Below are 26,385 nucleotides of genomic sequence, written 5' to 3' on the forward strand. Positions count from 1 at the left end.
TTGTAGGTGGCCAGATAGCTTAGTCAGTAGAGCCGCAGTACGGTATTCCAAGGGTCCCAGGTTTGAGTCTCGGTCAGGCTTCACATTAAAAAAGAATATATATATATTTTTTAAATGGAGGTGTTTCAATCATTACTCATGGCGAAAAAAAAGTATTTAGTGAGTAAAGTATGTACAGGATCAATGTAAAGGGATCCTTTTTAGGGGAAACCTCAGATGATTCTTACAGTGTAGAATTACTGTCTGAATGCAAGTGTTGTATAGCTTTGAAAATTGTACATCTTATCTCTTATTAGTGCTGTACAACTAAACCCTACCGTCTGTTGAGGCCTTTACAGATACAGTTCTAATTCAAATATCAAGTTAGATACTCAGTCTAGGTTTCAACCACATATGAACCCTTCCTACGAAAGTACAAAAACAAATTTTAAAGACATTCGGTGTATACGAGGGTTGTCCCAAAAGTCCGTGACAATTTTATAGACGATTCATTTTTAACGCCAATAGAAATTAATTCACACATATAACCGTTAAGTTTATTATTTAACATTACAACAAATCATTTACAAAATATTCACTCTAGTTACTTAGAAATTTTCAGTATGAAAGACATTGGGTTGAGTTGCCGGCGCATGTCAAATAATTTGCATTTTGTTATGAATAGGCTTAAATTAATTACGTATATTTAAAATATCTGATGATGTGTCTGCACAATGTCACGTTGACTTCTCTGCTGCTAAGTTTACATCATCTCAGAAAATTTTATTTAGATAAATTAAGAACGAAAAAGATACGAATAAATGAAAATATCTCAAATAAAATAGGAAAGTTAAAATAGCGACGTTCTAAGAATTTGCGGCGCAGTGAACAGGTCACTCAGGTCTTATGACTATTTCGAGATGACACATGTTACGATTTGTAACAAATATACAAAATAGAACAGTTTAGCAACATATCCTGAGCATTTGTTTACTCCTGCTAGATTGCTTACCCAGCTGAGCATACCAGCAAAGCATTTCTACACTTTATTTTGGAATGCTCTGCTAGATTGCTTACCCAGCTGAGCATAACAGCAGATCATTGATTTCCCTATATAAATCGTAATGCCTTTTTGCTTAGCTCACTGTTAACTGCTAACTTCTCACATACAAAATAACCAGTTTCTATCATTATTTCTTTCTTTCTCGAACATAACTCCGTAAATGTTCACTGCAATGTAGATAGATTTATTTCTTTCTCCATAGTAACACAATGAATGAAATTAAGAGTATAACAAGAAATAAATAAAGCATGTTAATCGTGCTTAAATATTGTAATTTGTACCTTAAATATCCTCTATTCAAAAAGACTGGCAAATAATTATAATGTTACTAAATGTATCAATATTTCAAGCATATATACCTCAAGCATATATACCATTTGACTTCTTTAAGAAATCATGAATATAGGTAGAAATGATGTTGCTGTATTTTCGATACATTTAGATAATTATTAGGTGTTATTGAAATATTTTTTTTCATATTAAGATCTTTGAAACTGCTGCTTGGTTAATAACCAGCTCGACTATTATTTTATATATTCATGCAATATTGTATTTTATATGAAGCATCTGTTTTATGTAGCGATATGTTGTTTATATTAAGGCCAAGAAGTTATGTTTGATATATTAATTTACAGACACCAGTGGGGGTTCTTTTAAACCATGTACTCAGATTTTGTTTATTTACTATTAAAGGGTTTTAAAACCCCCAAAGAGCGGTTTAGAGGAGACTGAAAATAAAAAATTTTGTTTTTCGCTAAAATTTTAAATGAACAAGCTTTTAAATTTGATTTTAAACTTTAGAAGATAAATGGTTAAGAAAAACCTTGGGAAGGAAAATAAAAGGGGTTTGTAATGTATCTTCATTTGTTTATAAAATATCCGATTTATATTAGAGATTCAGGCCAGTTATGTAGTAGTATGTCTTTATATTTAAACATTACCATAACTCGTACCCACATTAATTATATACTTATAAATGAAATATTGAGAAATAGTGATGAAATAAAATGCGTATTTTTATTTTCCGTATTTTCACTGCAAACTTTTTTCACTGCACTGAAACATATTTTCCATATTTTTAATGGAGTCTGACTACTTTCTTTTAAATTCAGCCAATACACAAAATTAAAAGGGAATTCTTCCTATTCATAAGGTTAAACAAGAGAAAAAGTACATAATAAACAGGAAATTCATTTTTTTCTATTAATACAGGATTTATTTTCATCTTGTGGTATGAAAATCATCATATTTCACTCGTGGCTACTGCCACTTGTGAAATATTTCTTTTCATACCACTCGATGAAAATAAATCCTGTATTTATAGAAAAAACTTGAACCTATTCTTGTATTGAAACCTATATTTATTATCAGTGCTACGAGTATAATGTATTAGTAAATAATGACAATATTATAAGATTTACAACTCTACTTTTACTTCCTTTACTTTCCTAGTCAGTCATGATTCACCCAACCTTCAAATGAACAATGTATCAATATTATTATGTATATGCACATATCATATTTGATTTTTTAGCTTGCTGCAATTTTGTAAACAGTGTCACACTGTCTGTGTGTTAATGAACATCAAATTAATACATCATCATGTCACTTACAATGACCATTAACTAGGCGATTAAGCTATTTATCCGTCTACAAACATATCTATATACTACATACGTATAGTCTGATTTTATTGACCTGTCAAAAATGAATACATTATAGCACTCATTTAAATATTCGATCCCACTTCGGTTTGGTCCGTTTATTTTACGAGAATTAATATGGATTTTATCACTAACGTTTGGAAAACTCCCACTAACTTAATGAAGGTTCTTTTAGTATCCGCAATAGCACAGTCGGTTAAGTGATTCCGCAATAGCACAGTCGGTTAAGTGATTATCTAATGTATGAGAGGTCCGAGGTTCGATCCCTTCTTTTGACATTCTTTTTAGACTTATTCTCTCTTTATTTTAGGTATATTTTAAAGAAAATCGTCAAGCGCTTGCAAAATTGTCTATACGGAATGAAACAACTAAGAAACACTGAATTGTCACATTTTGTATTGTATTTTACGGCACTGAAATTACATTTATTGATTATAATCCGGATGAATTTTCAGTATCAATTATATACAAAAATATAGTATTTACAAAAGAGTACAAAGCATATTAAAAACAGAACAACCATAACTTCGAAATTTTTGAAAATATTTATGAATAAGAAAAAAACCCTGGACATACACTGTCTCGATCTTACAACATATGTAGAACATTTGGTCAGTGTAACTAGTCCATAGAAACTAGATGAATTTAATTACATCTTACTGCGTACCTCTCACGGAAATTACCGAACAGTTATCGAATATTATTATATTCTGTGCATTGACCGTGTAATGAGTATGGAATTGACAGGTTAATAAAATCAAACAATACATGATAAGTGTAAATAAATGAACTGCAAATTTATATGCACTCGTTACATCATGCACGTCTGGTTTATTGTTTATAGCCAGTATTCTGTTGTTTATTTCCAGTTAATATATTAAACATGATACAGTAACATGTATCATAAACCCAAATAATCTTTTTATTTTCTTTACAAAAATACAATATGTAAACACGTCTACCAAAGTAAGCTCTTTGTTGCAAAATATCTAGCGAATTGATTTAGCATTGCATCTATCGAGCCGAATTTGAATTAAAATTATTGTAGCAGTCGGAAGGTTACAGGGTTAACTGAAAGATGTTACAGTTGCACCCTGAAATTGACCAATCTAAAATGTAAACTCTATCACGCTTCTTCCTATGAGTTCCTTATTACGAACCTTAATTGAAGCACATACAATAATAGCTTAATATGTTTAATAATATATTTGTTTACAATTCTGTTTCAGACGCAAAAATGGGTGACGGAAGAATTTACCAGGTGGACCTTGAAGAGTTGATAGAGAACTACACATGGAAATGTTACAAACACGACAAGGGATTTCTTAAAGGATTATTCCTGCGCAGAAGCAATTATGTGTTCGACATAAGATGGGGATATGTCGACTTCAAGCACGAGACCAATCCAGACGAAAAGAAACAACAAACTGGTCAGTCGAGTACGAAGGACACAACTAAGACTGGTGAGACATCTAATGATGAAGGTGCTTCAGGTATTGATGCCCAGGTGAAAGAATTAGTACCTCAAGCCAATCAAGCTAACAAAAAAGATGTTGAACTTTATTTTTCAGAATACGAAAATGAAACAGGAACACCTCAAAAATATACATTTACAGCAACAAGACAAACAACCACTTCAACAAGGTTTGAATTACAAGAAAGTTACAAAATTGGAGCGGAAACAAATCTTGAAATCAATCTTGCAGAAATTGTAAAGATTGGTGCAAAAATGAGTGGAGAGTTTTCGGTAACTAAAACGAAAGCAGAGGAATTCTCAAAAACTCTTACATGGAATATAGACACTGAAATTGTAGTTCCAAGTTGGAATAAAGCCAAAGCTTCCCTTTACGTTTACGAAATTCCAACAAAAGCAGATTTTGTTGTTAAAACAACAATTAGCCTTCCCACCGGTAATTTACCGGTCACGATTCGACGTGTAAAGGATGGGAAAGAAGTCCACACAGAATGGATAAACGATTTAGATGTGCTATTTGATGAAGATTACAAAAACAGAAGCAGTGTTGAGGTAATTCCATTGAGAGTTATAAAGGACAATGGCGATGAAGTGATGGAAAATCATATCGTCTTGACGACACGTGGTGTTTGCAAAAATGTGTCCTTTAAGAACCAGCATGTGAAAGTAGAGTGTAAAAAGATTAAAGGGGCGCCAAAATCTGCAACAGACAACAAGGACGGGGGAGAATAGAAAATGATAGCTGCACAGTTGGCATCATGATTGTGTGCACTGTAAATGAACGAAAATGCCATAAAAATTATATAGACAAGAGAAATAACGTTGTGATATAGACTACTGTGTGAAACTTTCTAGCTCAAGCTTTTCGTTTTTTTTAAAAGTTTTATTACATAACCAGTTAGTGAAAAAACTGTTCATGGAGTAACTGTATAATATTTTAAGATAGACAGGGGAAGGTGTGCCTATTTTGGGGGATAAAATTACTGCTGTGTTATTTTCAGATTTTTTTTTATAGATTTATACATGAAATTTTGGGTATGTAAAAAATTTTTAAAATCATATCAAAATCTTATCAAGTTTTTACATTATTTCATACCCAATATTTAAATAAACACCCCATTAAATCTAAACATTTTAGTTTACTAAATTTCCCTTTTTTAAAAATTTTTAATTTTTCCCAAAAAAAGTGTCAGTTAATGCACATGCATATGATAGAATACAAACTATTGGATGGATTGATGTCCCCCTCGCTTATCTAAATAGGGACAAGTGATCCATGGATTGCTGGTTCGACACTCGGGCTAGGCGGAATTTCTCCGAGACAATTTATCTCGGGCATTGAGTCTTATCACCGCTGGTTTAGAAATTGTTGTTGGATTATAAATTTGCGGAGAAAATTGTTATAACATTTTTGTTTTCCAGCAAACCCGTTAGGGGAATCGACGCCGATATATGACCATAAGTTAGTTAAAGTTATGGGTAAACAACCTAAAAAGCAAACAGATGGATTAATATCCACGGTACACCGTCTTGCAAACGTATAAAGTCTTAATCCTTCAGTTTTTATGATATCTCTTATCATTATATATATGAATTTCACGTGAAATTTGGTCGTGTTATATATATTGAATTATCGATCAGTTCTTTATCAGAAATTCAAGTGCCCAAAACTGATTTTTGCATTTGAAAATAAAGCCATTTGTTTATTCTTTAGATATTTTGAGGGATATATTACCAGCTCATGAAACCATATACATACATGTTAAACTTTTTCTGATAAGGTTTTGTTTCATAAAGCATTAACTTTGAAAGAAATAATCTCAAATGTTAACGTTTTCAATATAAACGGCTCGAAATACACGTTTTAGATACTCTTTTTAAAATAAACGCAAAAGAATTTTTTTCGACTTAATCGTCAAGATTGGATACATTACAAAAGAATTAAAGGCCGTATACTCAGAAAAGCGGCAATAACAACATCAACGATAATAATGTTTAAACAATAAGGATTGCACATCATTTTGCAAATTAATGGTGAGAACGAGAAAGCAGTCGGGGTTATCTCATTAAACAGGCTTGGTTCCCATTTTTCTGCTCTTTTTCAGTATAATTCGTCATCAGTAGCGCAGTCAATACAGAAAACCGAAAACATCAAAGTGTCAGATATATAATTGTACATGTACTAATAACCATCGACGAAATAAATTTTAAGTCTATATAGTACGATTGCATGTCATCATTCTCACGAATGTTTAGTTCTTGAAGATGTTTTGGCAGTTGGAAATGCTGGTAAAGCGCCTCATGACACTAACAGTGTCGGTTCGACATAAAACAATGCCAAAATATAAGGTTTTCAAACAGATATTGATTCCTGGTTGATCATAACTTGTGGCTGTCCCAAAGAAAATCTTCACAAAACATCTTATAACCTCACTATGCAGAGATATATCTTTATTACTTTAATTGTTTATTATCTCTAATGTTTCTATCGGCAGCAATAAGCCAATGTGATTATCTTAATTTATCCCCAGAAATCGAATATGGTGTTTTTCTGTTTTAATATAGGCTTCCAAATGTTTAAAAACAGGTTTTTATTTTTTTCCAAAAACCCGGGCAATTTAAAAAAATTTTTTTTTCAAAATGGTTTTTACTAGCATTAAAAAATTTTTTGAAAAGAAATTTTAAGTCAATTTTAAACCCGGCGTTTTTGGGGAAATTTTTAAAATAAATTAAAAACAAAACACCATTAAAAAGGGGTTGGAAAAATTTAATAAACCACAAAGGAAAAAATTGCCCCAAAAATTTAAAAAACTGGGCCCACGTACAATTGGGAAAAAAAAGGAAAAAGGCTTTTAAAATATTTTCTTAAATTAAATTTTAAATAATTTTTACATAATTTAAGAACTATGCAATAACATTTAATCTGGTTGAGTTGCAAAATGTGTGTCTAGTAGACAATAATGTTTATTTTGATAGACGGGATTTTCTATATAAAAATATAATAAAGTAAATGATTTTCGCAATACCAATATGACATGGACAAAACTCGTGCAAATTCCATACTGAAATTAGTTTGGCGAATATTTTATCAAATATTGGTCTTCAATTAAAAATGTTTTTAAATATCTGACATTCTGCTATTAGAATTAAAAGAACATTTTTTATAATAAGAGTTTTAATCTGAGTTGTCTATATATGTATTCTTTCCAATGGACACTATGTTTATTCATAAAGGGAGGCAATACGTTTGGACTAATAGCTTGATGAAGTAGCTGTTGCGTCCCTTCTCAAATCAATTTGATTAAACCTGATTTCAGACAAGAATTTTACATTTTCTATTTTTTTTGTAGTGAAATAAGTACGTTAATTTTCTATGACTGTGTAACTAACAGTGACCTTAATGATCTATTGCCGCTTATTGTTCCACTATGATAGCGAACAAAATTTAGATATTATCAATTTTACTTTTTCAGCCAATTACATGAAGATGGTTTGGATTCGCTTAAAGAAAAGCATCTATTTCATGTCAAATGTCTTCAGCCCGGGAAAAAAAACCTATTTCTGCAGATACTTGCGTTTTTCCTTTGGTGTCGTCCATATAAAATGTAAACCCCCAAAAATTTTTTTAGGAAACAAAGATCCCATATCTTGGATGCGGGTTTTTTAATTTTATATGCAAAAAATGTTCCCCCTTTATTTTTTTGTTCGTTTATTAACTTTTTAAAGAAAGGGAAAAAGGGGTCAAAACGAATTTTTTGATTTGTAAACTAAACCCCCGTTATTAATGATTCCTTTTTTTTTGGGCTTTTTTTTTATTATAGCAAATTAAAAAACAACTTTTTCACCCAAAATGAATGGTTTGGATTCGGAAAAAGCAACCAATGTCAAATGTCTTCAATGAAAAAAAATTTTCTGCACGATACTAACTTTTCTTTGTGTCACAATTTAAGTTAAATGTATGTTAGCAACAATGGGCATGCTCTTGCTAACCTCTCGAATCCCAAGAAAGTTTTTGGTATTGATGTATACGATTTAACTCGGACACATTGTCAACCCCAGAAAGGTTCCCAACTTATGAAAAATCATATATACTATAATAGTAAATGAAAATAATGGGGAATGCTAACTGGCGGTAGTTATGTATGAGTTTTATGCACCATTGCCGCGCAACTATCACCGACACTTATACATTAGGTATTATATTTTTTCGTAACTTCAAATGAGTGACGTATTTTTTCTTTTCTTCTTGTAAATATTCACATATCTTCACAGATTAATTTATTCAAGTAAAAATAGATCAGTAAAATAATGGTAACAGGCCGGAGCAAAAAGTCAAGGCTAGAAGATTCTTTATCCTTAATAAATTTTTTAGCACAGTTATAAATGCATGGCATAATTATAATATAAAATAGAGTAAAACAAGATCCATACGGCAAATTTGAAAATGTGTAATTGAGCCTGTACATTGTTCTATTTAACTTCTACTGCTATGGTTCAAAGTAATACAATATAAAAGATCACAGAATTAGTTTTAATTACGCAATGTATTAAAATCTACATAATGTTTCTAGATATCAGTTTCCAGAACTGCCGGCATTAATGTGCATATAACATGAACTCGTAAAGCTACACACTATAACTGGAACATATAACATGAACTCGTAAATCTACACACTATAACTGGAACCATTTTACCGTACATGTTCGTTGCATTTATGTGCAGTAAGCCAAAACCAGTTCAATAATCATCCTCGACAATAACTTAGATCCGAAAAATAATTAAAACTTCAGTTTTTTTCCTTTATCAAATTAAAAAATATAATTAATCTTAGATGTCATTATCATTAGAAGTACTTGGCGACCTAGTTAATGTCCTAAGATAAGGAGATCTTCCGTTTTATGCTATTGTATTATGTATAATGATTGTTATCTTATTCATGTAGACATTACTGTGTTTCACATTACTTTTATAATTTTGTTAACATTTAAATTTGATTTAAGATGGGTAGTAACGGGAGAATTTATCAAGTTAACCTCGGAGAGCTTGTTGAGAACTACATTTGGGGTCGTTACAAACATGACACGAGCTTTATTAAAAGATTATTCCTGCGACGAAGCAACCATTTGTTCGACATAAGATGGGGATATGTTGACTTTAAGCACGCGGCATATCCAGAGAATAAGAAACAACAAACTATTCAGCCGACTGCTAGTGAAGGAAGCATTTCTGAGCGTGCACCTAGTGGTACAGATGTTTCAGACATTGATGGTCAGATGGAAAATTTAGTTCCTCAAGATGGAAAATCTAACAAAAGGGACATTGAACTATATTATTCAATATATGAAAATGAAACAGATACACCGCAAAAATACACGTTTACAGCTTCACGAGAAACAACCAGCTCAACAAAGTTCGAACTGCAGGAGAACTATACACTCGGCGCAGAAACAAATCTTGAAATCAATCTTGCAGAAATTGTTAAAATAGGTGGGAAAGTAAGCGGTGAGTACTCGATAACAGAAACAAAAGCAGAAGAATTCACCAAGACTCTGTCATGGAATATAAACACAGAAATTGAAGTTCCGAGTAGGAATAAAGTAAAAGCTTCTCTACTTGTTTACGAAATTCCAACAAAAACAAGTTTTGTTGTTAAGACAACGATTAGCATTCCAACTGGAAATCTACCCGTGACGATTCGACGGAAAGATGGTAAAGAAGTCCACACAGAATGGATCAACGACCTAGGAGTGCTTTTTGATGCTGATTACATAAACAGGAGCACTGTCAAGATAATTGAAAAGAAGATTGTTAAGGACGATGGAGATGAAGTTATAGATAACCAGATCATCTTGACGACACGTGGTGTCTGCAGAAATATTTCTTTTATGAATCAGTACGTAAAAGTAGAGTGTATAGGAATTGAAAGGCAACCAGAACCTGTAGCAGACGACAAAGATAAAGCAGACGATACTGTTTCAGTTTCAGGTGACGAGGAAACTAGGGAACCATGATGATATAAACCATTTAAAATTTAGGTCAGTTTTTCTATAACCTTAGCAAACTTTCTCAATACGATCAAGATAAACAAGTAGAGACTTTGATGCTAAAGCATCAAGTCGCCGGATAGAAAAATGATTATATTATCATAAATATAAGTTAAATGGTTCAAGAATAAAAAAAGAGGAACAATAAGTTGAGAAATGTTTGCCCCTGAGGCTTGTAATGCAAGTGACATGCTGGTGATTCTTCTTGTAATTGTACTTTATACATATACTGTTGTACTATACATTGAAATCCGTAGGCCTTTTGGTTGCTAGTTCAGATTCCGATAATTACCGACAAATAATTACCGATCATCGAATATTTGCAAAGTGACTATGAATATATATATGCTTAATTATTGCATGAAACAATCCAATTCTACTGTAAAAGTGTTGTACATCATTATTATGCCCTATCGAAAAAAAATTTTGTTAAAATCAATACATGTATTCCCATCGTTACATACGTTTAATTGCCTTTTAGTGCGATAAACTATCAACACAAAGATAGTTTATTATTTTTTCTATGTATCTAATAAATAGGATTCCGGACCCCTACCGTCATACCTTTTTGGAAACCTTCGCGACGGAAACCAACGGAATATAACGAAATCAACGATTACCATTATATATTTCAATAATGTGCCTTTTAAGCATAAAATTATTTTGTGATGTTCAACCTCAACTAAACTATTGAACTTTCTTGTCAAATGTTTGCCAGAAAGGTTTAGGTTTAACCCTTTACCAAGAAAAAAGGAAAAGGTTTTGAAAATCTATTTTAATGTGTAAAATATGAGTATACAGGTTTTTCTAATGATATAAAATATTAAACTGATTAATGAAAAATAACTTATGTAATTATCTATACAAAATTACAATGATTTGCATCTTATCAGCTGCCATGCCTTTTGCCAGCCATTAACAAGTTACCTGTATGTCTTATCAGCAATCTGTTACTATTAATAGAATTTATAACGATACCATACAACATGTAGTCACGTGATTCTTACAAAATGAGCAGGGAGCATTTGTTTATAATTAGATAAAATAATGAAATATAATAGGTCTCATAACATGTAAACAACCAAATAATTTAAAAGTGCCATTTCAAGTATCATTCATGATTTATATATCATAAAATAGCAACGCTTGACACATAGAAAAAAGTAAAAGTATCCCTAATATTCAATGACTGATCCTCAAGGATGCGTTATTGATTCATTTTATGAAAATTGTTATGTTGCTTTTTAAGATGTCAACATGTGTATATTTCATTTCATTGAGCAAAGTTATCATATGTTCGAATTTTTGAGATTACTGAAAAATAATTGTGGTCTTTAATTGTTCAATAATTGATATGCTTTTATTTTCAGATTTTAAGGGCTTCCCCTACCATAGGTATAATATTAAACTGTTACAAATATAGTCGTCGGTTTCTACCGGCGACTAAAAATCGTTGATAGACGGTGTAATCACAGATGATAAACAGTGCGTTATCTATAGTTACATAGTTACACTTGATATATTTTGTTTTCAGTAACACGAACAAACGTGAAGTTATATAGAATGAATGTCAATGATATTCCGTCATTACTTTTCGCCTGGTCTGGTTAATTGTCTTCCAGCTATATTTCCATAGAAATTGCAAATTCATAATAAAGTAAAAAATTCTAGATAAAAACATTATCTGCGGATTGTTTATTTTCTATTGCAAGATTAATACTCTCTCCAATTCCCGAGTAAAAAGTAAATGTATCTATCTACAGTTGGTATTTCATATTTATATTTGTATGAACTTCAACGCATTTTCAGTAAACAGTTCCACGAATAATAAATGTACATGTATATAGCATTAATATAATATATGATATACAACTATATAGAGGCTCTAGTTTAGTTGATTATGTTATTGGTACGCAAAATCTTTTAAAATCTGTTAAATGTTTTGATGTTTCAGAACCGAATACAATATCAGACCACTGTTTAATCAATTTTGTACTTGAATTTGATAATCCTATCAATGTAGATATAAGCGATAGCCATGATCATGTTAGTTATAAATATTTATGGTCAAGTAATTTAAAATCAGTTTATACAGATGAATTGTTGTCAGAAAGATCTAGACAGAAATTTAATTGTTTAAACGTGCAAATAAATTCTGCTGTGGATATGCATGATATAAATGAATGTGTAGACAGTTTTTCAAATATCTTGGACGAAGTTGCGTCCCCTTTGTTTAAGAGAAATATCGGTGTTAATAATAAAGATAATGTAGTATATTCGGATCAGCCTTGGTTCACTGAAGATTGTCATGAAAAGAGAATTATTTTTAATAGAATGTTGAATAGATATAGATTAAATAAAAGCGAAGAAAATAGAATTAGTTTAGTTAATGCCATGTCACAATATAAAACATGTATTAGGAAATGTAGTTATGATTTTGACAAAGCTGAGTCTTTGAAACTTACACAAGCTAAATTTAATAATGCAAAACACTATTGGAATATGTTAAAAGGGACTGCTGGTGTTAAGCAGTCAAATGTACAATTAGACACTTTTGCTCAATATTTTAAGTCTGTGAATAACCCAGAATGATGTCAATAATTTCAGAGGTATCACTTTGTTAAACGTTCTTGGAAAATTGTTTACCCGAATATTAAATAATAGACTGTCAAACTGGGCAGAAGAATACAGTGTTTATATTGAGGCCCAAGCAGGTTTTAGATCGCATATGGGTACTGTAGATAATATTTTTGTGCTACATGGTTTAATAAGTCACATGATTAATAATGGGAGACAACTTTACTGTGCGTTTATCGATTTTACTAAAGCTTTTGATTACATTGTTAGAGATAACCTGTGGTTTAAGATGACTAAGCTTGGCATACGTGGTCACATTTTAAATATCATACGTTCAATGTATTCGTCAGAAAAGCAAGAGTTAAGTTTTGTAATGAACTAAGTGATGAGTATGTATGTTCACTAGGCGTTTGTCAGGGAGAGTGTTTATCTCCCTTTCTTTTTCCATGTTTTTAAATGATTTAGAAGACAGTTTTATCAATAGTGATGTTCCTGGAATAGATGTTAATATGTTTAAAGTATTTTTAATTTTATATGCTGATGATATTTGCTAATACCAAAGATGAGTTACAAACAAGTCTAAATATTATTTCAGCCTACTGCGATAGGTGGAAACTAAGTGTAAACCCTACTAAAACTAAGGTAATGATCTTTAGAAGAGGTGGAAGAGTACCTGAAAATTGCAATTTCATGTATAAAGGTTCTATTATTGAAAATGTTAGTAAGTTTACATATTTAGGTATAGTTTTCACGACCGGAGGGTCTTTTGCAGAAGCACAAAAAAACTATTGCAGGTCAAGCAATGAAAGCTATTTTCCAGATGAATAAATATCTGTATAGATTTATAAATATTACTGTTGTGCATAGACTTGAGTTATTTGATAAACTGATTAGTCCTATTTTGAATTATGGTAGCGAAGTTTGGGGTTTTGTTACAGGTAACAATATAGAAAGAGTGCATATGCAATTTTGCAAAAGTATTTTAGGTGTGAAAAAAAGCACTCAAAACGATTTTGTTTATGGTGAGCTTGGTAGAGTTTCCTTTCAAGCACTTCGACATTATAATGTTTTGAAATATTGGATAAAAATTATTCATACAAAAAGTAACAAATATGTATATAAAGTGTATAATCTATTGAAAATTGATTTCGAAAACCATCCTAATAAAGCAAATTGGTGCTCCTTAGTTAAGTCTCTTTTGTGTTCTTTAGGGTTACATGACGCCTGGCTTATGCAAAGTGTTGGAAATATTGATATGTTTTTATTTGTGGTAAAACAAAGATTAAGAGATCATTTTGTTCAAAACTGGTCAAGTCGTTTACAGGATTCCAGTAGAGCATTATTTTACAGGCATATATCATGTTTTAAATTGCAACCATACCCCAGTTTAGTTAATGTTAAAATATTTTATTGCGAACTAGCACGTCTGAGGGTGTCCTCACATAGATTACATATTGAAACTGGTAGATGGACGAAACCAAATAGTACACCTATAAATGAAAGAATCTGTTATGCATGTGGTATTTTAGAAGATGAATTTCATTTTATATTAGAATGTAATGTATACGCTGAATTGAGACAACGTTTTATCCAGTCCTATTATTGGAGACGCCCGAATATGCAAAAATTATTGGAATTGTTAAATACAGATAAAGAAAAATTAACTCGAAATCTTGCAAATTTTGTATCTAGTGCTTTTCAGATTAGGAGGGAAATTATATATAGTTCGTAAGCAGATTTAAATAGTAATGTAGATTTATAGTTATTTATAGTATGTATACAGATATTGTGTATGTTTCTTGATATGTGTATGTTTCTTGATATGTGTATGTTTCTTGATATGTGTATGTTTCTTGATTTGTGTATGTTTTCTTGATATGTAAAACAGATACAATTGATAAAATATAAATGTATTAAAGATACACTAAAGTGATATAAATTACATAAGTTGACTTTGTGTTTTCATATTGACAAGGTCAACTTTATCATACAAGTTAGGTACTGTATCTTACTTATACACAATCATTCTTTTTGCTTTATATCTTGATTGTACCTGGATTGATATCAAATGTGTAAACAAACTTTTATTTCGTGTGAATGTAAAAGTAATATGTTGATCTTGTGTTTCGTTTCGACAAGATCAAGATATTATTATTGACAAGAATCCCTCACTTATTTTTGATGAAATATCTTTTGAGAGTTAAGTATACAGTATAGGTGCAGTTGCGTGTATTCATAGTAGATATTTTTCATGTAATGTTGAGTTGTTATACTATATATTGCATGTTATTATCAAATGCATTTATAATTTAGCCTAAATGTGCTTATAGAATAGAGTTTCAGTTTTCATTTTGTGCAATGTGAAATTTCACATGGGTATATGTTACATTTTCCTCTCGAAATTAACATTTTATGCGGTACAGTATGACATAATTTTCGATTGAAAGAACCGTAGATATCTTGTTCTAAAATATCTGAAAAAATTTCTCATAGTAAAATTAAAGTTATACCCAAGTGGAATTTGGTAAGAATATCTGATGTCATACTAATTAGAAAGACATTTAATTATTTGTAAACCTTCTCCGCTGTTTAAATTGTTTTGTAGATTTATGCTATATACTGTCTTGCCATATTAAAATGCATTGTATATCCTCATGGGCTATATAGCCTTATGGAATATTGAAAATAAACTTATCAAACTTATCAACTATGATTTGTTAACTTTATCTGTTACCCGTTACTACTTATGCACATCGTTCATCACACGTGATTAACGAAACATTGAAGTATTGTTTCAAATTAGAACTGACAATCTTCCTGCGGTGGTTACTATTCCTGATCAGTACAGAAACCACTGCTGAAAATTCAGTCGATACAGAGCCGAGAATAGTTGTTCATTTTAATTTTTATAATCTCTATCACTTTCGTTTTCTTTCATTTAATATTTATAATTAAAGTACATGTACTAAAAGGTAGAATCTGTACGCAAACTTAACGAAAGTCATTTTCACTATAAGAAGCAACCGCCATGTTTTGGCGCCATATGATATAATAATACCGCAGCAGCGCGTGAAGTTGAAATCGTGAATTCATGAAGTTGAAATGTCCCAACCTGTCTTTCGTAGTTAATGCAGCAAAGTTTGATGTAACCGGTGCAAAAGATTTGATTTAATATACTATAGAATAGTCTAACAAAAGCATGATATAATAATACCGTGATATTGCCTTTAATGATACATGGACATGATTTTATAATTCGTACAGGTAGCATGAACCAAAGGACTTTGCTGTTCAATCTGACATACTTCCATAAATATTCTTAGATTGGATTTTATTTATTTTTAAATTGGATCTTAATTTGATCTTGGAGTTATACTTGCATTTCTTGAACATTGACATGTATCAAAATGTAAACACCAGCTTAAACGGCATTTTGGGTAATTGAGACCTAGAGAAAGGTATTTTGATTTTTTAGAGAAATGTCCTAATGATATATGGAAACGTCATTCTGTAAAATCCACCACCTGAACATTTCTACTGAATTTAAATATGTCTTCTACTTTATATAGCTAACTAATTCCTGTGTAAATATATAGTTCAGAATGATAAATGGATTTTGCAAATTATTGCAAACGTGGTCGTAAATAAAACGCAACAACATTATCAAAAAATATTTATAAGCATAACCAATAGAAAATATAACATGGGCACATACTGCATTAGTTATAAAAAAGAAAGCATTTCTACCACATTTTAAAGCTTTGAAACATCTTCCAAGAAAATAAACATGGTGTGGTCATTCGAGACAAAAATCAACTGAATCTTATTCTGAACCAGCAAACACAAGCATATAATCACCGCAAGTTGTCCAATAATACAGTGTCAAATAATTTGACGGCTTTGTTACGTTAAGTGTCTAACACGAACTCTTCTTTTTATCAGTTTTGGTACTCTTTTTTCGTGCGAAAAGTTTTTACAAAAGTGTGAAAGTTAAATATTAATCCTGAAGTGAATCTGCTACATTTAAAACCTACATACATTATATTGGCTGTTGTCAAGTTCTTGATAATATAGGTGAAATGATAAAACGTGAATACCACGTTTAATGTAAGTCCGCGGATATCTTATTTATTGATAGTTTAAAAAGCAATGTACAAGCACTAATCACGAGTAATCAACATACTATATAACAGCAACATATTTGATGTAAATCTAACAAAAATGCGTTTGGTGAACATCATTTTGAAGCACTCATGACATTCATAATGACTATCCTAAAGATATCCTAAAGATGTATGTAGAAATAAGTGTTTTAACGCTTATGATACAAACAAGACATACTACTTAAATGAAGCAAAACAAAGAGAGAAAAAAATCAATAAATCAGTGACTTATATTACATATCATCATATATAAAAGAATGTTTTATACCATACAATTCACGTTTTAAATAAGTGATAAAGACTCATATTTAACCACTCTAGCTTAAGGGCTCTTAAAATAGATTTGTCTAAGGAAAGAAGTTATTTTACTCACGAGAGGACTACATGACAAAACTGATAAAATATAGACAATAAGTTTGAAGGAAGTAAATAAAATATTCTCATATACTTACAAGAGCCCTTAAAATCAGCATTTATTACAATGTATTCATCATAAATAGTTGTCTTACATACATGATCAGATAATCATGAAACACTTTATCTAACCAATGGTTTTTGGACAATATTCTGGATTAATTAGCACGTAATATTACAAAAAGAGAACAAATGAATCCCTTAAGAACGTCAAAATCGGCAAAATTAAAATTTTTGAAAGCTCGATTGGATTACATCTACTGCATTTAAAAAGTTTATTTAACACATAGTAATATAAAATATTTTTATAGCTGTTTTTACACCATGTTGCTCGACTGTGAAGCTAATAGTTTATTGGTGCTGGTAATATTCTGTTCGTTTGATGTGATCCATAATCAGATCAAAACAGAACACGTATTGCTCATGCAATTAAGACAATATGATAAATTGTAAGAACAATGTCATATTAACAAGTTTTAACAAGTTTTTTTTATCTTTTCCCAGAAGGTCATAGACCCATGTGGTACAATATGCAAAACATATAATATTGCAAACGTGCAAAGTTGACATGATCTCTTGTAAACATGCATTACAGTAGCACATTTCACATAGGAAAACATATATTTACCTATTACATGATGTACATGTTTATAATAATTCACATTTTCGTCGTATGTGCCAAAAGTATATATGCAACATAAGTTTTAAGTGTGACAAAAATCCAATTGTACTGACTTTACATATTAGATTGGCTCTATCATTAGTGAAGCAGATAATTTGACAGGTTAAAATCTTTCTCAATTGAATATTGAATTAAATCATGTTGATAACGAAAGTGTGAATTTTACATACATTTTTACATACTGCATACACTATTGTTGACAATAATACTATGTAAAGCATTTATTTAACAAATCTGATTGTGCACGGGAGATAATTACTATGGTCTTATCGCTAGACCTGTAAATCGAGTTATATAACATCCACCACACTATAGCTTTAACAATATATTGACATACAATATAATTTCTTAACATGATTAACTGCAGTTAACTAATAAAATGGAACAAATTTGTATATAAATGTGTAATTGTCCAGACAATTTTTCTAATAAACTACTTTGCATGAAGAATAGATTGAAAACTTAAGGGGGATAATCTTGCCATAAGCGAAATACAAGATTAGCCACCCGGTAAGTTGCTCTATAGTCTAAAGATGTATGTTTACTTATGTATTTCCTCATTCCCAGATCTTGCCATCAATGACAAGATAATAGGAGGAACAATTAGATAACAGCAGTTTCGCTTGCAAAATAACATCTAGATATACATATATTTGAGCTGTGAAAATTATATTATATAGGATGTATCACACATTTATATGACTGACATAGAAGAAATATCACATATTCATATGACTAACATATATTGACCAACATGACAATTGGGACAATGATATAATAAGGGATCATAGTCTTCAATGAGGATGAGGGGAGTGAGGATCGAACATTTTATATTGGGCGTGAGTGAAAATCTTGTCGTACGGATTTTTACAGACCTCCCACAATGACAAGTAACAGATAAGCACATTATCTCCTGATAATGGGTGTAATGAATGAAATTCCAGAACAATTAGGGCTAAAAGGTAAACATAGTAGTAAGATGGGGTAAAAATGATGTTGAAAAACTCTTCAGGAGACCCAAAGTTGTGTTATGTTCGAATCCCAAATTATTCCGAAATGATTATGTCACGGTATTGAGTTGTTCTCTAATTACATGAATTAGGGGAGGGGAGGTAGTTTGTAGGTGGCCAGATAGCTTAGTCAGTAGAGCCGCAGTACGGTATTCCAAGGGTCCCAGGTGTGAGTCTCGGTCAGGCTTCACATTAAAAAAAAAATATATATATATTTTTTAAATGGAGGTGTTTCAATCATTACTCATGGCGAAAAAAAAAGTATTTAGTGAGTAAAGTATGTACAGGATCAATGTAAAGGGATCCTTTTTAGGGGAAACCTCAGATGATTCTTACAGTGTAGAATTACTGTCTGAATGCAAGTGTTGTATAGCTTTGAAAATTGTACATCTTATCTCTTATTAGTGCTGTACAACTAAACCCTACCGTCTGTTGAGGCCTTTACAGATACAGTTCTAATTCAAATATCAAGTTAGATACTCAGTCTAGGTTTCAACCACATATGAACCCTTCCTACGAAAGTACAAAACCAAATTTTAAAGACATTCGGTGTATATGTTGTCATAAAAAGCCTAATTAAGAGTCGTTGTTATGCTGAGAAATTTAAGTCAGACTGAGGTTGAGGCCAAAGCGCCAAAACGTGAATATTTTCTTAACTGTACTTAAAAAATCTTAGGAAGAGTGAGAGTTTGTAGCTATAACTCAAGAATGTGTGCAATGGTACAGTTAATAGATTTACTTTTTAGGAAAAAAACATACTTAAACTATTTAAATCATAATGACATGCATGTGTATAGTCCAACGCACAAGTACTGGTTTGTAGACAAAGAAGTTAATAGTACAAAAATTGTAAATATGCAACTTCGACAAATCAAAAGAAATCTATGGGAACTTATAAATATATTCTGTACCTGAGGTATTTTCTGTCTTCCTCTCGGTACGTATACACAGTTGTGAAGGTACAGGGCATCGGCAGCAGATTGAAGACCCCATGCAACGTTTAAGACGGCAAGCTACAGCTCGAAGTTACGTTTAAGGCGGCACAACTTCGACTTTATGAAATACGATGCCGGTGTCCTGACTAAAGCCGAGGGGAGTGGCTCTACGAAGTATGCAGGGACGACGAAGAATGTTTCCACATATAAAAAGGAATGACAGTACACATGTGACAATCTAATCAGTGATAATTTCATTTTTAAGACCTCGGGGCCATTATTTATTTTGCGGGCCGATTATCATCTGTCGTGTAATAATCTTTTGATGTTGTACTTTTCGTAAGAAAAGTTTAAGTGCATGCAGATTACTAGGTATACTTGTGTATGATGGTCATAATAAAACAGGAAAAAGGTATGTGGGTGTTTTGTTTCTTCAAATGCAATTGGCAACCTATTACTTATTAGAATGATATATAACATTAATATCGGATGTACTGAAACAGATTACTACCGACATGGAAACTAAATGCAGGACACGTTTTAAAAACCTAAACCCCTCATTACTGGTTATGTAACTTTTTGTTGTATTTGTCTTTATTTTCAGTACTGTAATAATGTGACAGGATTAAAAATAGACATCTGTTTATTAACGTAACTTTTATGAAAATGGTTACGCAACGCAATCGCACCAATCTCAGATGAGGCATGTAATAGAAAGAGCATTGAAACACAAGGCTATCTGATTTGTACGAGGGTGCGTAGGCCCCGAGTATTATTCAGATTGCCGAGTGTTTTGATGTTCTTTCTCTTTTGTATCATAGTCAAACATAAAATCACGCTCCCTGTTGTCACTGAGCATCTGAAAATTACATTGCTATCGCTTTTCCTTTCTCTTCCGTCACAAGAAGTAAACTCCAGCAAATATTAGCCAATCAATATGCATGCTCTTCAACATTTTCAACAGAAAGAAGGTTCCCAAACTATGATACAAATTACAATTGTATCATAGTTTGGAGACAGTTTTGTTGAAAATGTGTCAAAGTTAAATCGTATACATACAAATGCACAGTGCGTTAACTGGAGTACAGGTATAAGTTACCCGCACTCCAGACCATGCCCATTGATAGGCTCATTTTTGCTGGGGTTTACTTATTGTGACGGAGCGACAGAAATATCATATTCAGATGCTCGTTCATTGCTCATCTTTTTCATGAGGCTTCATATTGTGAAACCAGGGAACGTGTTTTTATGTTTGACTATGATACAAAAGAGAAAGAACATCAAAACACTCGGCAATCTGATAAGTACTCGGGGGGCTACGCCCCCTTGTACAAATCAGATGGCCTCGTGTTTCGATGCTCTTTCTATTACTTAACTATTAGGTAAAGTAAACTATCAAAATGTTGTATCATAGTTTGGGGACCTTTCTGTTGAAAACGTGTCAGAGTTAAATCGTATACATATACAGTGCGTTAACTGGAGTGCAGATATTAGTTACCCGCAATCCAGAGCATGCCCATTGATATGCCCACTTTTGCCGGGGTTTACTTATTGTGACTGCAGAGAAAAGGAAAGCGACATAAATTTCATATTCAGATGCTCGTTCATTGGTTACATTTTTCTGGGGTTTCATATTGTGACAACAGGGGACGTGATTTTATGTTTGACTATGATACAAAAGATAAAGAACATCAAAACACACGGCAATCTGATTTATACTCGGGGACTACGCCCCCTAGTACAAACTAGATGGCCTTGTGTTTCTATTACTTAAATGAAATAATTAATCACTTACCCGTGCCGATTTAGCGACGCGGTAATAATGGTATTGCATGGCCATGCATATTTTTGTCGTGACGTCATTTACGTTATACAAACATAGTGTTTGTTTGTTTGTTTGTTTCATTTTACGCCTTATTCCAACAGTATTTCAGTCATATAGGCGGGTAGTTTCCTAACCATCGTTCCTGGAGAGTTACACCAGTACAAGACTACCTTCCTCCGCGCTAAGCTACCAAAGCATCACCCGGAGATCGAACCCACGCCAGAGAGGTAACTGGATTAGAAGTCATCGACTCTAACCCCTCGACCACGGAGGGGGCAAACATAGTGTAAAGACACGCTAATTGTAAGCGTCAATGAAAAATGATTCTTATGTACTTTAAACAGCCTTTATTTTGGGTATGTAGTTAATAGAATATTAAATCCGTGTAGGTTCATTGCTGAATTTATTGAACTTGTTGAATAAAATAATATTTTGTTTAAGTCGCTCAATAAAGTCAGTATTGATGTACACTCATTCAATATCCTATATACCCTAGTATTACAATTAATAGTCAATGATTACTTTAAACTTATAGAAAATGCACATAATCTTGTTATATACATGTATTGTTTCTTTCTCGTTTAACATTCAATTATATATTTCCAATGAAAAGTGTTATCTTAACACATGCTACAATAATTACAAGAAAAAAACCAACTTTCCAACACCCGTAATTATCACAATTCAATGATCATTTTCTTGTCTTTATTTTTAACACTGTAATCATAAGATAACATAAGAGATAGATATCTGTTTAAATAAAATATATGATTCAGTCTGGTTACATGTGAATAATATATACAACACAAACACAACCTGGCCCAATCGGCTTATAAGTCACCATTAAGCATATAATAATTAATTATCAAGATGTCACATGATCAAGAAAAGAGAAATATCAAAAATATCTTATGGAGTGCTATAAGAACAAGGGGGCATGATGGCCCTTAATCGCTCATCTAAAAAGATGGTTCAAAGGAACAAGATTGCATTATAAAGACATTGGTGGAAACATAAGTTTTAAAAATTTTAGTGTACAAGGGTTTGTGTGTTAAAAATATTTTTATTAAAAGATACCTATCATATCATCTTTACATAATGGACTCTACACAAACTATATTAACACTGAACACAACTTAAATAGTGTCTAGAATTTTAAAAAGTTTTTTATTTTTAACTCTAAAGACAATCTTGATCAGCAGACCGGAACCATTGGAGCCTTTTATAGGGGACAATTCAACGACAATTTATGTACAGTTTCTTTAAGAAGATGTTGTTTAAAGGATGTTCTATTCTAAACATTGGCGGCCATATTGTTCAACAAACCGGAACCATTTGAACACTTTTATATAAAGCCCCATATAAGGATCATTCTGTTGCTCGACCATATGGTTTTATACCGGCGGCGAGAGTTTATAAACCCAACATACACACACACTGTGTGTACAGTTTCATCAAGATCTACCCGAGAGTTATGGAGGAGATGTCGTTTAAAGGTTTTTCAATTTATAGCTCTGCGGCCATCTTGTTTAGCAGCCCGTAACCCTTTTAGCATTTTTTATGGAAAACTATCCATGGATCATTCCTGTAGAGTGTTATCAAGCATTTTTAAAATAATTAAGGAGAATATCTCGTTTAAAGGATTTTTATAAAAATATGTTTAGCTCTAGCGGCCAACTTGTTCGGCAAACCAGAACAATTTTAGGAATTTCAGTAAAGGACTACACAATGAGGATTTCTGTAGAGTTTCATCAACAAACTATTGCGCGGTTCAGGACAAGATGTCATTTTACACTTTTTTCTACTTTTATCACTGACAGCCATCTTATTCAACAAACCGGAACCATTTGAGTAGCTTAAATAAAAGCCCATCTAAGGATCATTCCTGTATAGTTTCATCAAAATCTACTGAGAAGGGGTGTTGTTTAAAGGATTTTATATTCTAAGCACCGGCGGCCATTTTGTTAAACAGACTGGAACCGTTTTAGCAATTATTGGAGTGGATCATCCAAGGATCATTCCTGAGTAGTTTCATTACTATTGGTGCATGGGTTTAGGAGGAGATATTGTTGACGACAGACGACCGACGCCGGACACAGGGCCATAACAATAGCAAACCATGAGCACATTGTGTACAGGTAAGCTAACCATTAACAAAACTTGTGATTGTAGCTTATTAGTTTAATTATCATAAACGACATTGTGAACACTTGAGTTTGCAAAACGAAAATATTAAGATGATGGGCCAGGATTTAATAATCTTTCTGAAACAGTTTGAGTCATTTCATTTTGAACACAGTTTCCCATTTCTTTGTCAACGCTTTCCACATTTCTCTTATATTTCCGCCATATTTGTAAGCATTCTTCTACTGGCGGTAACACAACAACTATCACTGTACAAATAAAACAGTAAATCTGAAACATTTTTAACCATGATGAGAACTGGTCAAAATTCAGAACCTCGAAACTTAATGCAATCGCTGGAATAATGATCACAAAAATCACCAAACTGACAACACCACCAACTGCAGCATATAATTTCGCTTTTTTGAACACGGTGTCCATAGTTCTGGCTGTAATATTAGTTCCTGCATTCACCGCTCTTAACTCTTTCTCGTATAATTGACGGAATGGGTTCAATGGATTATCTATGTTGATAGTTTTGGCCCATTCCCTGTCGGCATCGGCGTCACAGCGTATTTTATGTGTAAAGAGAGAGACACCGACACAAACAAAACAGCTTACAACGAAACCGCTTAATAAAGCCGTTAAAATACTATACGATTCTGCCGTGTTAACGTAAAAATTACCGAGTCCACCTTCATATGTTGATCCCATCGCTAGCAAACCGGTAATAGAACACATTGCTCCAATAACACTGCCTGAAATTTAACGTGTTTTATTGTATACATGTACTTTTAACCTATCTAGTGAAAATACAGGCGTTTTCGATTAAGAAAGACGAAAATTCGTTTCCGTATTTCATATACTTTATTCAACGACTAGTGTTTGTTATTGTCGCCGTTCCTTGACGGCGATCTATACAATAAACAAGATTTGTTAAAATAAAATCGTAATAACCAAACTGCACGGCGATTCCTATCAATTTTGGAAATATAAATACTCGTATGTCAATAATAATGATGGAATACTTCTGTATGTAACGTTTTCACATTTCCGTGTTTCCGGAAGATGCCGAACGTCGACGGGAATTATCCATGTTGAGCCCAGTTAACCTGTGTTATAACATCTTTACATTTTAAAACAACAAAACATGATTGTATTTGATAAATCTAAAGGAATAACGCTTGTTTAAACACAAAAGATGGCTTACCTGCTATAACACCTTGCGAAGTTGCCTTTGACCAAGTAATTGTCAAAAACAGTGGCCATAGAAAGGGACTAGTTAGAGCCTGGGCGCTTAGTGTTGCCCAGTTTACGTTCATACCGGTTTCCGACACGAGCAAACCATATGGTACTATACTTATTACAACCCATATCATACACCAGCTCTGAAATCATATACCAGCTCTGAAAAATCCGCCTATCTTTTCTCTTATAATTATAAAAAACCTATATTATTAAAAATAAACTTTTAAACAGCATACCATATCATCACTTCTAAATAAAATCGGTATCATATTAAGCATCATCTGAAATATCAATTTACATCATATACCAACTCCAACATGTCCAAAGTAAGAACTAATATCAAAATAAACAACTAGTATCTTATACCACCCTTCAAAAAGAAACTTACAACTGAAGCCCTTGAATATCAAATGCCAGTTTTGAAATAACAACTCTTTTAAAATTAACAACTCGTATCTTAAATCACCCTTAATTAGCAACTTACAAAAGTCCTTGAATATCAACATACATCAAATACCAGTTTTAAAAAAGCAACTTATGTAAAAAAAATAATTATATCTTACACTAGCCCTAAAATATACAATTTTAATTTCTTTATTTTCCTCTTTTCTGAAAAAGTGATAAGTTTTACGTAATTTAAAGCACTATTTCTAACTGTCGCAACAACCTCTTAAAGTACTTTACCAATTTTTAATTAAATAAAGTTGTCGTCAGGGAGTTAAAATACATAAAACAATGCCAGAATGACCCTCCTTATATCATATGAGAATGCTTTTTAACTCCTCTGATATAATAGTACATGCATTTGTATTGTTGACACAAACATGTAAGAATAAAGAACTTGTTTTCATGGTAACTAACCTTATATCGAATAAGTCCATCTTCATACTGCCTGTATTTACCATGAGTGGAACAAGTATAAACAACATTGTCAATACCGTCTTTCGCTCGGTTTTCAAGATCCAATTCACATGCATTACAACCAATAGAAGATGGACACTGGCATAGATCGTTTCCTACAGCACACATTTCCTTCAACTTTTCCTTTCCGCACAATATACAACTTGTTGGCGTAATATTTTTCCTTAGAATGATAAAACTGTCCGTTACGTATTCATATTGTACATATATATCATTTACTAAAGCAGGACACTTTTTAATATCTAAATTTTGATGTAAGCT

General features: G+C 32.1%; 3 protein-coding genes across 3 annotated transcripts in view; 2 read left to right on the forward strand and 1 right to left on the reverse strand.

Annotated features, from left to right (window-relative positions):
- Positions 1–3,933: 3,933 nt before the first annotated feature.
- On the forward strand, positions 3,934–5,123 carry LOC132742017 (uncharacterized; the record flags this gene model as incomplete). Its single annotated transcript, XM_060730297.1, is given in 1 exon segment — positions 3,934–5,123. A coding segment is annotated over 1 exon segment (969 nt). The 3' UTR covers positions 4,913–5,123.
- A 3,977-nt stretch (positions 5,124–9,100) lies between these two features.
- Positions 9,101–11,908, forward strand: LOC132742018 (uncharacterized). The gene has a single exon (XM_060730298.1). It carries the CDS (start codon positions 9,182–9,184, stop codon positions 10,190–10,192), a length of 1,011 nt encoding a protein of 336 aa, XP_060586281.1. The 5' UTR covers positions 9,101–9,181; the 3' UTR covers positions 10,193–11,908.
- A 10,614-nt stretch (positions 11,909–22,522) lies between these two features.
- LOC132742019 (uncharacterized) overlaps positions 22,523–26,385 on the reverse strand; it is a 36,509-nt gene continuing 32,646 nt past the window's right edge. The window contains exons 7-9 of the mRNA XM_060730299.1: positions 26,065–26,287; positions 25,166–25,343; positions 22,523–24,713 (exon numbers count right to left, since the gene is read on the reverse strand). Of these exons, the coding sequence (XP_060586282.1) occupies positions 24,064–24,713; positions 25,166–25,343; positions 26,065–26,287 (1,051 nt within the window). The 3' untranslated portion in view covers positions 22,523–24,063. The remainder of the gene's footprint in view (positions 24,714–25,165; positions 25,344–26,064; positions 26,288–26,385) is intronic.

Source organism: Ruditapes philippinarum, unplaced genomic scaffold (assembly GCF_026571515.1).
Source record: "Ruditapes philippinarum isolate M1 unplaced genomic scaffold, ASM2657151v2 ctg3077_1_1_1_1, whole genome shotgun sequence".
In the NCBI taxonomy this organism is placed as follows: domain Eukaryota; kingdom Metazoa; phylum Mollusca; class Bivalvia; order Venerida; family Veneridae; genus Ruditapes; species Ruditapes philippinarum.

Excerpts from the sequence above, each read along its gene's own strand:
- LOC132742018 (XM_060730298.1), top strand. The coding sequence starts at position 9,182 with ATGGGTAGTAACGGGAGAATTTATCAAGTTAACCTCGGAGAGCTTGTT.